General features: G+C 38.3%; 2 protein-coding genes across 2 annotated transcripts; both read left to right on the top strand.

Annotated features, from left to right (window-relative positions):
* The first annotated feature begins 3,738 nt into the window (after positions 1–3,738).
* LOC113687528 (uncharacterized) lies at positions 3,739–4,734 on the top strand. The gene has a single exon (XM_027205121.2). It carries the CDS (start codon positions 3,739–3,741, stop codon positions 4,732–4,734), a length of 996 nt encoding a protein of 331 aa, XP_027060922.2.
* Positions 4,735–9,744: 5,010 nt separating this feature from the next.
* Positions 9,745–13,420, top strand: LOC113743700 (frataxin, mitochondrial-like). Its single transcript, XM_027271766.2, has 5 exons — positions 9,745–10,085; positions 11,431–11,503; positions 11,682–11,729; positions 11,952–12,046; positions 13,081–13,420. Exons 1-5 carry the CDS (start codon positions 9,835–9,837, stop codon positions 13,208–13,210), a joined length of 597 nt encoding a protein of 198 aa, XP_027127567.1. The 5' UTR covers positions 9,745–9,834; the 3' UTR covers positions 13,211–13,420.
* Positions 13,421–15,561: the final 2,141 nt, after the last annotated feature.

Raw genomic sequence — 15,561 nt, 5'->3', positions numbered from 1 at the left:
GAATTTCATTTGCCTCGAGTCCACGAGGATCCGAAATTGGAAGCAAATTCGTTGGCCTTGTAAGTAGGGAAGCATCAAACCATTTGGTGGCTCTTATTAGATACGGGTGGGGTGGGTCAGACACGTTTGTGCCTAGCGTTTGCGTGACTTTGAAGGGATGCCATGTTGCGAAGGGAACGCAGCTTTCAAGAAGATTTAGAATTAAGAATCGTGGTTTGTGGATAGGAAATCGTTTGGGGTAATAATCATCCTGAGTCATGACCGATTTTTGAGGTTTCATAAAGATGTCAATTAAACTTCAACTGAATTTCGGGTTCTTTTGGCTCGTCCTGCAAGGCTGCAGCCACAATGGAATGGACACGGATTATTTATCGGAACTTTAAATGCAGAATGCCTTAACATATAGTTGCACAGCCGTGAGTATCAAAGCACTAGTGTAGTGCCAAGAAACATCTTGGTTGGTGATGATTGCTCCTGCCCTTTGCTATTCACACTTTGCAAGAATTTTGCAAGGTCTATGTTAAAGAAATTTTTGAATTGTTAGATTAGGTTTCATAATTCATACGGTTTCATTTTAATTCAAAGGAATGAAAGCATGGAAATGAAATAACTCATTAAGAACGCTTTTTAAAAGATTATGCAATACGATTAGATCTAATAAATCCTCCTGAAATCAGAGTTAATCACATAAGTCTCCTCCTATTAGAGTTAAACCTCACAACCTACTGTTCAAAGAAAGATTTTAAATCACTTATCATAAGTTGATAATCAATTTGCTTTTGACATATTAATTTGTTGAGTGAGTATTTAAGACAATGATCTTGCGAGTTGCGTCCCAACTTATAATAAGTTGATAACTAATTTACTTCTGACACATTAGTTTGTACTTTGTTGAGTAGGTATATGGGACAATGACTTTGCGCCCCATTTTTTGGTAAGAATGGACGGTGGACATTGACTTGTATAAAAGATTGAAAAGTTTTATGTTGCGTTTTGAGTACCATATCACCATTCTAACTAATTTGACGTGTTAAATCGTAAATCATAGATCTTGTGACTCTAAATCTAAACTACCTCACCTACCCTTTTTTTTTTCTCAAGACGACAATTATTATATAATCTATCTATCCTACACTATAGGGGAAGGGGAGTTTAAAGAGGTTTTGTATTTTTTTTTTTTTAATGTAAGCAGAAGGGCTCGAATCCGAGACCTCTTGCTTACACTCCCACCCCCCAAGAGGTTTTGTGTTAAGAACTAGTAGGTACACAGACCTACCTCACATACAAGTAAGTGAATATTCGATTTTGCAAGGCAAATGTTAGCACCGTCGCATTTATTTTTAGGGATAATTGCAGAAACCTTTTCTGAGATTTCTGATATTAGCACTCACTTCCCCTATAATTTCTAAAATTGCACTAACCTCCCTTAGGAGGAAATTGGACCTATTACTAACAATAAATTGTATGATATTACTTTTATACCCTAACTAATTGCAGAAAATTAATGAATGAATTTTAGAAAAGAAAAATTATTTTTTGTCAACAAATTGAGTGACTAATTAAACTAGATTACCTGTGAATTTTAACATCATTAGCCATTTTAAGCAAAACTAAGGAATGGTGCCAATTGAGGGGAGAAAACAGCATACATGTTTCCATATTATATTTTTCAAACCAATCAATTTAAGTCTAATTTTATACAAGTGCAAAGAGGAAGGCCATTAAACAATTTTGGAGTTTCTACTAAGTAAGTATAAAGAGAATTTGCACAAATGTATATGCTCAAGTCATTTTTATTTGAAAACCTTCTCTAGTTCAACCTACTACTACTTCTTAAGTTGATACATCTCTTTTCATTAATACAGTTATAAACTCTATAATCTGGAAATATCGGTAGCAAATTTAGTATGTAGTTCTAATGCACTTACTGCAGTTTTCATTTACTAAAGGCAACTTTATCTTATTAGTATGCACTTTTAATTACTTGTAACTAGGCTTATCTCATACTCGGTAATTTTTAGTGATGCTTAAGTATGCTATTAATTAGCTGATTGTTTAGCCTTTTTTTGTTTGTATATGATTGGTTCTAACAACATAGGTAGTTGTGTTACCCTCACAAATAGCTATTCACATTACTAATAGAGAGTTTTAAAGTGACGTGTATTCTTTATAAACTTTGTTGCAAGAACCTGGATATATAGTCATTTAATTAGTCGTTAGTATTCACTGTTACTTCATGTATTGTTGGTAAATTTCATTCAATTGCACTTACACCCCTTGAATTTTACTAATTCTTAATAGCTTTTCATATTTTTTCATTCTTTCTGTTAATACAACTTGACAAGCAGCATAAAGGGAAAATCTGGTACAAATTTATCATCTCACTTCTTAAAAAAAAATTTAATGGTAACATTTCTGGATTGAATCTGCAGCACAAACCTTAAGTTCAAAGGTTGTAAGTGTTATTTTCTAAACCACAAAAGAGGTAAGTGTTAGTGTCAGAAATCTCAGGGGAGGTTTATGCAATTTTCCCTTATTTTTATCCTAATACGTAACTACATCAACTAGTACCAAGTAGTTATTGCTTACTCCCATTACTGGCTACTTCCTGCAAAACTTTGGTTTAGTTGACGATGTACAATCAACTAGCACCAAGGGGTTTGCCCTTACCGCTCGACCAAATCACAAATTCCTTTGTCCGGTGAATTAATATGTTATCACTAAAAAGTAGGACCAGTGTTTTGGTGAAAAACAGCTGCAGTGCAAAGGCATTTCTATTGGAGAGCAAAAACCTTAAAAACCAATAAAAGCACATATGTTAGCAAAGTTGGTTGTCCAACTAGTTAGTGAATGGGAAGGAAATTTTCGCATATGGCTTCAAGAGAGTGCACAAAATGATTACAAAGAAAGTAGGGGTATTGTATCAAACCTTGTGATATCAAGTTAATGCAATCAAATTGATTTTCGACAAAAAAAAAATAAAAGAAAGGAAAAATTCGAAAGTCGAAAATAGGAAGAATTGAAATTATAAGTGCAATATTTTGAGATATTTGTAGTTTAAGTATGGGTTACTATTCATGAATTAAAAAAGGTAATAAATTTGTAGCTAAATGACTTATTAAACTCATAAGAATGCATCTTCTATTGAATTGCAATATGTACCTTAATGAATTAAGATGTGCAATTGGTTAAATACATATACACATCCTAATGTGCTCATGTAAATCGAGATATACGTACTCGTGTAATGCATGTGCACATACCCATATATTTTATTTTCAAAAAAAAAATTTAACCATCTATGAATGGTATGCCCATTAACAAATTTCCCAAAAGAAACTTAAAAGTGTGAAAATACATGGATGTAAATTTGTAGTAAAATACCTTGGATGTGAAAAATACATGGATTTGAAATCGACATCATAAAGAGAGAGAATGTAAGAGAGAGAAGCTCTGAGAATGTACGGAAACATGGAAGAGGAACTGAAAAACCCAGATCGACAAGATGATTGTGATGAAGGAACGAGGGACGGTAGTGCCAGACGTGAACCCAAGAAGTTTAAGCGTAGATCTTCAGGGGAAGTTGTCCCCAACCCGAGCCCCAGATCTGAGAATGGATCGATGTCATTCCTCACCACGCCCACTCCTCCAGCGTCGCCGTGGGTTGGGAGGTCCTTCCTAGAAGCTCTGAAAGACAAACCAAGCAAACGGGACTTTTACGACGACTCTGAGGAGTAAATGGAACTAGCTGAAGAAATTATAGAGGAAGAAAGGGATTCGGGGAAGGAGGCAAAAATTGCAGTCTCAAAATTCCCGAGAGTAATAATAGAACAAGGGAAGAATGCTGACTTCTGGAAGCCGTGGAGGAAAAGTCTGATTGTCAAAGTGCTAGGACGAACGGTGAACTTCCGCACTTTTGAAGTGAAGCTGAGGGAACTTTGGAAGCTGGACCAATATTTCGAACTAATAGACCTAGAGAATGGCTACTTCATCACTTCGCTCCTCAACAAAGAAGATTATCAAAAGGTTTTAGAGGGAGGACCCTGGATATTCCAAGGTAACTATGTCACCATAAGCAAATGGAAGCCAGATTTCAGGCCAACGAAAGAGGATATCAAGACAACACTAGCCTGGGTCAGACTGCCCGAATTGCCGATTGAATATTATGTTGAAGAATTCCTCATGAAAGTGGGGAATGTGGTAGGCAAGGCGGTGAAGGTGGACAACCAAACACTGGAGGTGGCTAGGGGAAAGTGTGCGAGGATTTGTGTTGAAGTGGATTTGAAAAAGCCACTAACACCCTTTATTTGGGTGAATAATGACTTGCAAGCGATTGAATACGAAGCTTTGGATGCATTATGTTTTGAGTGTGGCCAATATGGTCACATTGCTGCTAACTGTCAAAAGAACTCTGCTAATGGAGGGGGCAACGATGCACAGGTCAACCCTGTTGCTGGGGAGAGACATGGGATAGAGGCGCGGGTAGCGCCGGAGGCCAACCCCTATGGGCCCTGGATACTGGCAAAACAGAGGAGAAATAGGCTAGACAGCAGACTACAAGGCACTAGAACCCAGGGAGGAAGTGGGTTGGGAAGCTCCAATGTTGTGGGACCCACTGGAGAAATCTGTGAAGGAAGGAAGATGAGCTTTTCAAGAAGAGGAGGGAAAGCTCAGGGTGGAGGTCAAGGAAGGTATGAACAAGGGGAAACAAGCAGGGCAAATGTTGGAAGGTAATCACAGCTGGAGCGAGAAGGACCAAGCAATTGGGGAACTGGCTCAGGATCTAGATTCATGGCCCTAAATGAAATGAAAGCAGAGGGGCCAGTACAAGAGAAGGCAACTTCAAGAGATGTGCTGAGAGATATCATTAACGCTATACCAAACCTACATGATGGACTAGTGTTTAAGGGAACGAAATCAACAATGAACAGGCAAGGAAAGGAGATTTCATGGGCAAACAAAAAGGTGGAAGTTCTTGCCCTCAAAAAGCAAAAGACAATAGGAGCTAAAATAGGAGAGAGGAGCGAGACAGAACAACGTGCTAGTAAGTTCTTGGGGAAAGAGAACCAAGCAGAAATCTGTAATACAATTAACCCTGTAGAAAACAAGGAAGGGGTGGAATGTAGGCAGGGAAAAGGAAGTGGAAGCTGGTATCAGATGGCAAAAGCCACGGACACAATGGAGCAAGAGAAGGCCGAGAATCTGGACCCAGGTGAAAGTTGTGGTACAGGGGGTTTCATCTAACAAATTACGAGTTCTCGGCACTTGTAAGGACAAACACCAGGGAACAGAACCAAACCAAAAAGATGGCAGTTATTCCAGAGAGGGGAAGTGTCGAGCAAGGAAGCTCAATAGGCGAAATGGAGGAGGGGACTTAACCCATCCCTCCAACATCTGCAAATTATCAATCCATATGGATACAAGAATAATATGCTGGAATTGTAGAGGGGTTATGAATAGGCGATTCTGAAGGAATCTAAAGGAGATTATAAGGGACAATGATCCTATGATCTTGATCCTAGTAGAAACGAGAACCAGTAGTGACAAAGATAGAAGGGTTCTATGGAGATTCAAATTTAACCAGATGACTTCTGTTGAAGCACGGGGATTTTCAGGTGGAATATGGATATCCTGGGATGATCGGGAGGTGGAGTTAGAAGTAGTATCCACAAATTGGCAGATCATGAATGTTGTGGTGAAAAACAGAGATGGAAAAGAGTGGCTGATGTCGGCAATATATGCTTCACCTGAAGCAGAGTTGAGGAAGCTGTTGTGGAAGTACCTACAGGAACTTGGGGAGAAAGTCAGGTTTTCGTGGCTATTGTTGGGGGATTTTAATGAAGTTGTCGACTCAACTAAGAAGAGAGGGGGGCGATGCTTTGTAGGGAAATACTCGAATAGCTTAATTGAATGCATTCGGAAATGTGAACTGATTGACTTGGGATTCAACGGTCCAGCTCTTACGTGGAATAACTGCAGGGAAGGAGGTGCCAATGTTAGGAAAAGACTGGACAGAGTGTTATGCAATAGATGTGGAACATGGATTACCAACAGGCTAGTGTTACTCACCTTACAATAACCCACTCGGATCATCACCCGATACGAGTTAATACTAAGAAGAAGGATGGTCAGGGAGTAGTAGTTCATTTTAGGTAGAGAATGCCTGGTAAACTCACCATGATTTCTATACTCAAGTGGAGCAAAGTTGGAATAATAACGAGGATTTGCTGGAGAATGTGAAGAGCTTTACGGAAACAATCAAAAACTGGAACAGGGAGATATTTGGTAACATACTCAGGAGGAAGAAAAGATGTTAGGCGAGACTCAATGGAATCCAAATGAGCCTCTCATGGGCGCTATCAAATTGCCTACAAAAACTTGAAAATCAGCTGATTGTCGAGTACAATACAATCCTGGAACAAGAAGAAATTATGTGGCATCAAAGGGCAAAGGTTGAATGGTTGAAATACGGGGATGGGAATACGAGATTTTTCTATCTATCAACTGTTATTCGCAGACGGAAAAACACAATTCAGAGTCTGAAGGATAGACAAGGAAGATGGCAGGAGGACCCTGACACGGTGAGAAGTATTGTGGTGGATTTTTTTAAGGACCTATATAGCGACAGAGACCACCATAGAAATGTCAGTCAATCTCATAGCTTCGCAACCCTGTCAAATAAAGAGGGGGGGAGACTGATCAGACAAATAGATGAAGAGGAGATTAAAAGGGCACTGTTTAGGATAAAAGGAGATAAATTACCAGGCCCAGATGGGATACCTGCTAGCTTTTATCAAAGATGCTGGAACCAAGTAAGTGGCTCTTTCATTAAATGCATTCAACAAGTATTTGAGAGAAAAAAATCCCAATAGGAATGAATAGTACATATATTGCTTTGATACCTAAGGTGCCACATCCTGAAATGGTAGCTTAGTTGAGACCAATATCTTTGTACAATGTCTGTTACAAAGTCATTACTAAGATTATTGTGAATCGTCTGAGACCCCTGCTAAAAGATTTGGTTGGCCCAAACCAAGCTAGTTTTTGTCCTGGAAGATATACAATAGATAATGTCATAATCATTCAAGAAATGATCCACACAATAAATAGGAAAAAAGGAAAGAAAGGTTATGTTGCAATAAAGGTGGAGTTGGAAAAAACCTATGACCGGGTGAAATGAAATTTTTTACAACAAACTCTGGAATTTGTGGGAATCCCCCAAGACTTGATAGCCTTAATTATGAATTGTGGGCGGGCGGAAAGCATGGAAATCCTTTGGAATGGGAAAAGATCAAAACCGTTCACCCCACAGAGAGGGATTCGACAAGGGGATCCCATTTCCCCTTACCTATTTATTCTATGTATGGAAAGATTGAGCCATATGATAAATAGAGCAGCTGGTGAGAGGAGATGGAGAGTGCTAAAGGCATCAAGATTAGGGCCATAAATCACTCATCTTATGTTTGCAGATGACTTTTTTCTCTTTGCGGAGGCAAGTGTTGAACAAGCAGTGGAAGTGGGAAAGATATTACAGGAGTTCTGTACTCTATCTGGACAAAAAGTGAATGTGAGTATATCAAAATTGTTCGCATCCTCAAATGTCCCACGGTAGGTGGTAAGGGAAATGTGCAGACTGACAGGAGTTAAAGAAACACAGGATCTTGGGAAATATTTGGGCATGCCAATTCTACATAAAAGGGTGACCAAGGAGACCTACACATGAATGCTAGATAAGGTAAGGAGCAGATTGGCAGGATGGAAAAGGAAAAATCTGTCTTTTGCAGGCCGAGCAACGCTGATTAAGTCAGTAATTACGGCAATTCCCAATTACTCCATGCAAACGAGCTTGCTCCCATATTCGGTGGTGAAGGAGATAGAGAAAATAGCTAGAGGGTTTCTCTGGGGGGACAGCCCGGATGAAAGGAAAATTCACCATGTAGGGTGGGAGAATGTAACACAACCTAAAGCCAGAGAAGGGCTAGGGATCCGAAGGCTAAGTAAAGTGAATAGGGCACTACTAGCTAAAATAAGTTGGAGGTTTATGGATAGAGAGGAAGCACTATGGAAGAAAGTTTTGAAAGAGAAATATTACGGAGGACAAGGAGACTTTTTTGAAAAAAAAAAGCAGGGGAATCCCATACTTGGAAGAGCATATGTGAAGGCAGTAAAATTGCAGTTCGAGGAAGGAAGTGGAGGATCGAAAACGGAAATTCTACTCTTTTCTGGATAGATAGGTGGCTGAAAGACATACCACTAGTTGAAGAAGTTGAAGTGGAGTTGAACCTAGAGGAGTTGGAAAGGAAGGTAGGGGAATACTGAAGGATAGGAGTGGGTTGGAAATGGAAAGAGCTGGAAGGAGTACTAGCACAAGAAACATTAGCCAAACTCAAAGGCTACTGTGTGGAACAAGGCGAGGACAATCCAGATGTACTGGTTTGGAGCCCAGAAATAAGAGAGGAATTCACGTCAGCCTCAGCATATGAACTCATACTAGAAAAGGAAGAATTGGGTCCGAGAAGTAAATGGTAGGAGAGGATTTGGAAACAGAAAGGTCCAAAGAGGTGGCAATTCCTAATGTGGCTGGTCAGACATGGCAGACTACTCACACAAAGAGAGAAAAAACGAAGACATCTGGCTTTGGATGATAAATGTCCAATATGCAAAGAGCATGCCGAAACTACACTTTATGCACTTAGGGACTGTAGCTGGATAAAGCCCATTTGGAAGACTTTGGTGTTCCCACATTCCTAGGAGGTATTTTCAGCAAAAACACAATGTATTGGGTAGACTGGAACCTAACGCAAGATGGTATAGGAGCTGGAGGGAGAGTGATGTGGTAGCTGACCTTCCAAATAATGATATACCACGCCTGGAGGGCTAGAAACAAATTTGCTATTGAAGGTGAGAATTACCTCCTTAAGGTCCCTTCAGCGACTTTGAGGCAAATGGCAAAACAGGCAAAGCAACTACTCTTTAATGGGAGAGGTAGAGTTCCCAAACAAGAGTGTCTTATACGATGGATGTCGCCTCCTGAAGGTGTTGTCAAAGTCAATGTGGATGGTGCCTCAAAAAGAAATCCGGGAAGAGCAGGAGTAGGAGGGCTCATTAGGGATGAAACAGGGATATGGTTAGGAGGTTTTGCAAAGAGTATAGGGAATGCCAGCAATATAGCAGCTGAGCTTTGGGGAATTCTTAAAGGAATGCAGCTGGCTTGGGAGAAAGGCTACAGAGATGTAATCGTGGAGACGGATTCAAAAGTAGGATTGGAGATGATAGAAGATGCAGTGGCCACATCACCTTACCATAACTTGGTTAAGCAGATTAGAAGCATGATGAGCAGGGAATGGTCATGTAAGCTGCAACATATCTGGAGAGAAGGAAATAGATGCGCAGACTAGCTGGCAAAGAAAGCAATACAGCTACAGTTGCCAGGTGGACTAATGGAAGAACCACCGACAGGACTAAGGGAAATGTTAGGCGCTGATATAATAGGGGTTACAACCCCACGCCTAGTACAATGTTAAAAGGCAGTTTGCCTCTCCTTTGTGTTAAAAAAAAAAAATACATGGATTTTAAATTTGTAGTAAAATCTATGGCCCAATCCATTATAACGAAAACAAGAATGGGCAGAGGTCCATCATATTAATTGCTCAAATTTGGTAAGAAAACTCTTGAAGCATTTTGGCAAGTCCACGGGCTATCTTTGCTTGAACGGAGCCCATACTCCTCCGTCTCTATTCAGTCTCTATTCAGCAATCGACCCAATCTCTTCTTCTGCTTCTGCCTTCGTAAAATCGTCAGACCTTTGCTCCTCTTAACCAAGAAATCAGCAACATGGGTTCTCTCAGGCAGCTATGGTTATTGAGAAGAAGACCCTTTTCAGTTTGGAAATCTCTGACATCGATATCAATTTCAACAAAGAACTCATTTTTATCTTCCTATTTGGCAAATAATTCTCTGCACCTTCTTAAACCCTGTGTTCTTGGCCCTAAACCCTCTGTCTATAGCAGCAATTGTAGAAGCTTCTGTTCACGTTCCAATTCCTTCATTGATAAATCTCAAGGCCCTGCCGCCATTGATTACCAGTATGTTAACTGCTCTTTTATTCTTATATACTGGTTCAGTTCTTAATTTTCTTATCTGGGGTTGTTGCAAAATTTTTGTAATTAGAAAAAAGTGATACATTGAAGGGAAAAAAAATGGGTACAAGGAAAGATTTTGTTTTTCTTTTTGGCTGAATTTGTATATTGGGATTATATCTTGTTACTTCTGGGAAAAGTGTAGCTGAAGAATGTTTGCACTAGGCTCTATCTGTCTGAGGTACAAAGGGAGCTTTGCTCTCTTTGCAAAATAAGGTGAAAGTGTATGGTTGTTCTGTGAGAGAAAGTAATAGGACAGGAAAATTTTGGGAGAAAAGTTAATAGATATCCAAATGAACTATCGGTTTGTGTTTCCCTTGCACAGAAGATGCAGTGTTTCGTCAATTGAAGCATAATCAAAGTTTTTGTTTTTTTTAATAGTACTGACCTTGAAGTTTCTTTGGAGTGATCAAACAAGTACCTGACTACAGGGTGTGCTCAATCGCCCTGGAACAGATACCAAGAGAAAAACCATTCTTGTTTTTATAGCTGGACATCATTCTTGCCAGTTGCAACTGATAATTCTGATGTGGTGGTCGTCATTATTGTCGATTATGAAAATACAGCTGTTCTAATTTTCTATTTTGTGGATAATATGTTTAGGAAGGGAGAAATGGTCACATGACTAATAGCCAGAGAACAAGGCTTTCACGCGTGAAATGATATTTTCTCAGATGACCTGCAGGGTAGTCTGCAAAAAGATTGATTTGTGAAGTATGCTTGAGAATCCTATGAGATTAACAGTTTTGACAAACATCTTGTGCTAGCCAAGAAAAAATTATGTCATCCTTTAATCCCAAATCGAGAGTTGGGACTGGTGCTCAATTTGTATAGTAGAATAGAATGTGCACTGAAATGGAACTTTGATTTTTTACGTTTAACACTTTTCTGCCTTGAATACTGAATATTTCTCAATTCAATTCCTTTTTCTGAATATGGATGCTACTGGTAGCCTGTGTTTCTGAAATTAAGCTTTTTAATGACACGTGAGACCATGGTAGAAGTTTCAACTTTTTTGAACACAGGGAACTAACTGCATCAAAATTGAAAGTAAACGTTTTAAGTATCCTTCATTTCAGGGAACAAGAGCTATGAGAAACTTGACTGAAATTAGTCGAGAACATGAGGAACCAAAAGTCTAAATCTCCCTTGTTTGTCCTGTCAACTATAGTTATATTCAAGAAACTTCTATAATAGTGTTGTGATTGTTTATGTTGTATTTTGAACTGCATAAACTTATTATTGACGATTAGTTCCAAGTTGTTAGTAAAGTAAAATAACAGATGTGCAGCTCTATGTTGCAGGAAGATGAGTATCAAAAGTTGGCTAATTCAACAATCCATGATCTATTAGAGAAGTTAGAGGTAGCTTCTGTCTTGTTTCTTTTCCTGTGTTTGTGAATTATGGTCGTCTACTTATATGACCACAGAGTGTTCACCTTGTTATTCAATGGAGTTTTCTTTGGATGTGTATTCCATTGGACTCCTCTCATGGTTTATTGATCTTTGCTTATTTATGCTTATTGGCTTTGTCTCATGGCAGGAATATGGTGATTCCGTTGATATTGATGGTTATGACATAGATTATGGGGTGAGAATAAGCGATGATTAGTCCCTTGGTGGCATGTTCTTTTTAACTTTACTATTACATAGATTATGGGGTGAGAATAAGTGATGATTAGTCCTTTGGTGGCATGTTCTTTTTAACTTTATTATTACATACATTATGGGGTGAGAATAAGTGATGATTAGTCCTTTGGTGGCATTTTCTTTTTAACTTTATTATTCCTTATGATATTACTCTGTTTGGCAGAATGAGGTTCTAACGGTGAAGCTTGGCGACTTGGGAACCTATGTCATAAACAAACAAACACCAAATAGACAAATTTGGATGTCATCTCCAGTCAGGTACCACTTGTACTCTATCCCTGTGCCCCTGTTGCAATTTATAGGTATATTGGAAAAAGTCACCGGCAAGGTTTGAATTCCAGATTAAAGGAAATGTAATTGACATGGTGTAAATACTTGTAGCCAGATCAGGTACCAGTAGGGTGAAAAATTGGTAGCTTGGCAATTGTCCGGAGTCAATTTTGACGAAAATCACGTTCGTATGCCAGAAAGCTTTTAGAATTTTGATTTTTGTGCTTGACAGTGCCCCCTCATTGTAAAGGTTAATGGTCGCCTCTGTTGTGTCTGATCTATATTCTTAATTTACAATTTAAGGTAGTATCTGAACTTGAGGGAAATGACTGTGATTTTGGCTTGACCTCTGTTTGTGTATGGGCAGAGACTTGCTGTTAGTTCTTGCTGCTAATCATTTTTTACTCCTCTTTTGGATTGATAGGATAAGGATAAAAACTCAAGTAAATTGTCAAATCTGGATGTTTGGTAAGGGCAGGTTGTAAGACTTTGAAGTATAACGGTCACTTTGGTCTTTGTTTGTATGTGCTGTATCAGCATATTCTTTATCTCTCTCTCTCTCTCTCTCTCTCTCTCTCTCTCTCTGCGCGCACGCGTGCGGACGTGTGTGTGCACTCGCGTGCGTTTGCATTGTGGACTGACGAGAATTACCTGCATCTTCGTTATCTTCAAGCTACCTAAACAATTGTGGCACACAAGTTACTTTTGACATTAGTGCCCTATAGTTGCTCTTGGACTTCCGACAACTGTTCTTTCAATTCTTCATTTCCTCGGTCACTAGTGGTTTCCCAGATGAGGAGGGAACTTATCATCTAAAAAAAAACAGTACAGTGTTTCTATATTCCATTTAACTTTGAGCTATCATTGCAAGCTATTTACATCTGAATTTTAGTTTACTGTAAGAAAAACTTCACTATAAATTTCCTCGTCTACATTTCCTTTCATGCCTCATATTCGTTCTTTTTGGAGAGATCATTCCTTTCTTTAGGGGAGCTAATGAGAAACTTGATATCCTTTTGCAGCGGCCCTTCGAGATTTGATTGGGATCAAGATACTCAAGCTTGGGTTTACCGACGAACAGAGGCAAACCTGGTGGATATCTTAGAGGAGGAGTTGGAACAACTTTGCGGCAAACCTATAAATCTCTCTTAAAAGAACTTGGCTCAGCTGTGACTTGATAATTCTTTTTCCCCTTTTCTGGGAAGGAGGCTTGGGGAACTTGGAGAAGTGACAGACTAACTGTGTATATCTACATGAATTTCTTGACTTTGTTATGGGCTGGACACTTAATAAAAGTTTCACTTGGAAAACCAAAAGAGTTAAATCAAAATGTACTGAAATGAATAGGATTTTCATTCGAAATTTATTTTCCTTGCTCTTCCGTCTCTCTGCAGTTCCCAAAATGATTTCTTTCCTTCTCTCGCTTCTCCTTTATCCTCTTTTCCCCTGGCCTCAACTAGTGGAATAGTGGTGATTCTTGGCTCTGTGTAAGAGCTCAAGAATCACAAATTACTTAAGCATGAACACGTTAGAATTTTCAATAGAAGAAGAAACTTTTCCTCTACTGGTTGAATAAAATTTCTGTGACAATTACCTTCTTTATCTTATTTAGTTGAATAATCTCTAAGCATACCGTGCACGTCATAATGCATTAATTAATTCTGAAGAGCCTTTTTATCTAATGCACGTCATAATGCACGTCATAATGCACGTCAAAAGAGTTTGTTTGGATAGAGAGAATTTGGTTTGGTTAATTTATTCTCACAAATCCCAATCACCTTTTTATCTTCTCAATCACCTTTTTATCTCACATACATCACATCACAAAAAGTGCTACAGTAAATATCTCAAATAAATCATCCAAATAAACTCTTATCCAAACAAACTTTGTTTCCCCGTTCATTGCAGCCTAATCTCAGCCACAACCAAAACCCCTTTCGGCTGTTTACTAGAATCTTTAGAATGATAGCTATGGTCTATCTGTTTATAAAGCACTTTTGTGTCATGTTTACTTTAATTACGTGGAAGATATCACAAGAGTTGGAATGATAGCTATGGTCATTATCTTCCACAAATTTATCTTTGTGTTATGTGATTGAAATTGAATATTCTAACCAACAAATGCATCAATTGATAATAGATATTTCAACGTAAATCGTTAGAGTCTCTCATCTGTTAATTTTTTTTTAAGAAGATTATATCTTATATACACTAATAGTGTATACACTATCACTCACCATTAGATCAATAATACATGTGAAAAAATTAGATTTAAAATTTAAATATGGCATAGTTATCATTCATACAAACCTGATAACGCATACACTGTCAGTGTAGGAAAAATTAATTCTTTTAAAAAATTTAAAATTAAATATAGAAAACGTTTAAATACAGAATTAGTCTTATATACATTGATAGCGCACACACTACCACTTTTGAACACATGACACACATATAAAATTTGGATTTCAAATTCAAATTTAATTTAATTATCACACGTGATTAGATGGTTAAGACGGATGTAAATTCTCATAGAAATTTCAGTGTAACTTAAATACATTGATGAGTACCTAATGAGTATCAAATAGAAAAACCCTTTATCTTTTTATTATTCACTGGTTACAATAATAGTTCTCTTGCTTGAGCGAAACAAAGGACGGTTAGTGTCAATAGAAATGATTTAACTGTTGACTGTAGATGCTTGCTTTTGAGCAATTGCACGGTGAATCCTTAAGTAGTAGGTAATCGAGGAATGTGGGTAAGTTTTTATTCAAGGAAGAAGTGAACAGCCATTCTTGAGGACTGAAACAAAGTATGAATGATCATAGCTATCAAAGGAAGTTACCTAAGCACAAGACAAAGTATAGTCCTTGAGTCATTATCAAACATGATTAATTTGGACTCATCTTTCTCATACCATTCAATGGATTCTATCCCTTCAAGTTCACCATCCCAATCCTATAATATCTTCAAGGGTTGATGAGAAGGATCAAAATATACCAATAGGACCAAAATTTAACTTGAGCCACACACACAAAAACACACTCATCCACAACCACTCATTCCAAACACACAAACAAATCCCCACCACATAACAAAGCAGTCCATTTGATTCTTTCTGCCTTTATACTTTTCTCCTAATCAAGTGAACATGGCCTTTAATTGTACTCCATAGGAACCTTCTTGGTTTTAAAAAAATGTGCTACTACCCAAATCCAGTAGATTATTATGTGTGTGTAGATTCTTGATGAAATGACAAGCATGTGGCAGGGGGAAGATACAACCCCTCTCAACCTTGTCCACAATTTCTTGATTATGTTGTCTTAACACGTACTTTGATGCATAATCTGTGGTTAATTAGTGGTTTGAAAAAACGTATCAACATTAATAATCGTGTCCCATGCTGCTAGACCCCTATTATATTAGGATTCATACACAAAAAGGCTCCCCCACTTGATGTAATTGCCGGCCACAAATTGCAACTTAAATCAATCAAAAAGATG

The sequence above is a fragment of the Coffea arabica genome, chromosome 5e (genome assembly GCF_036785885.1).
Source record: "Coffea arabica cultivar ET-39 chromosome 5e, Coffea Arabica ET-39 HiFi, whole genome shotgun sequence".
NCBI lineage: Eukaryota > Viridiplantae > Streptophyta > Magnoliopsida > Gentianales > Rubiaceae > Coffea > Coffea arabica.
Note: the sequence above shows the minus strand (reverse complement) of the source record. Positions and strands in the feature narration are given on the sequence as shown.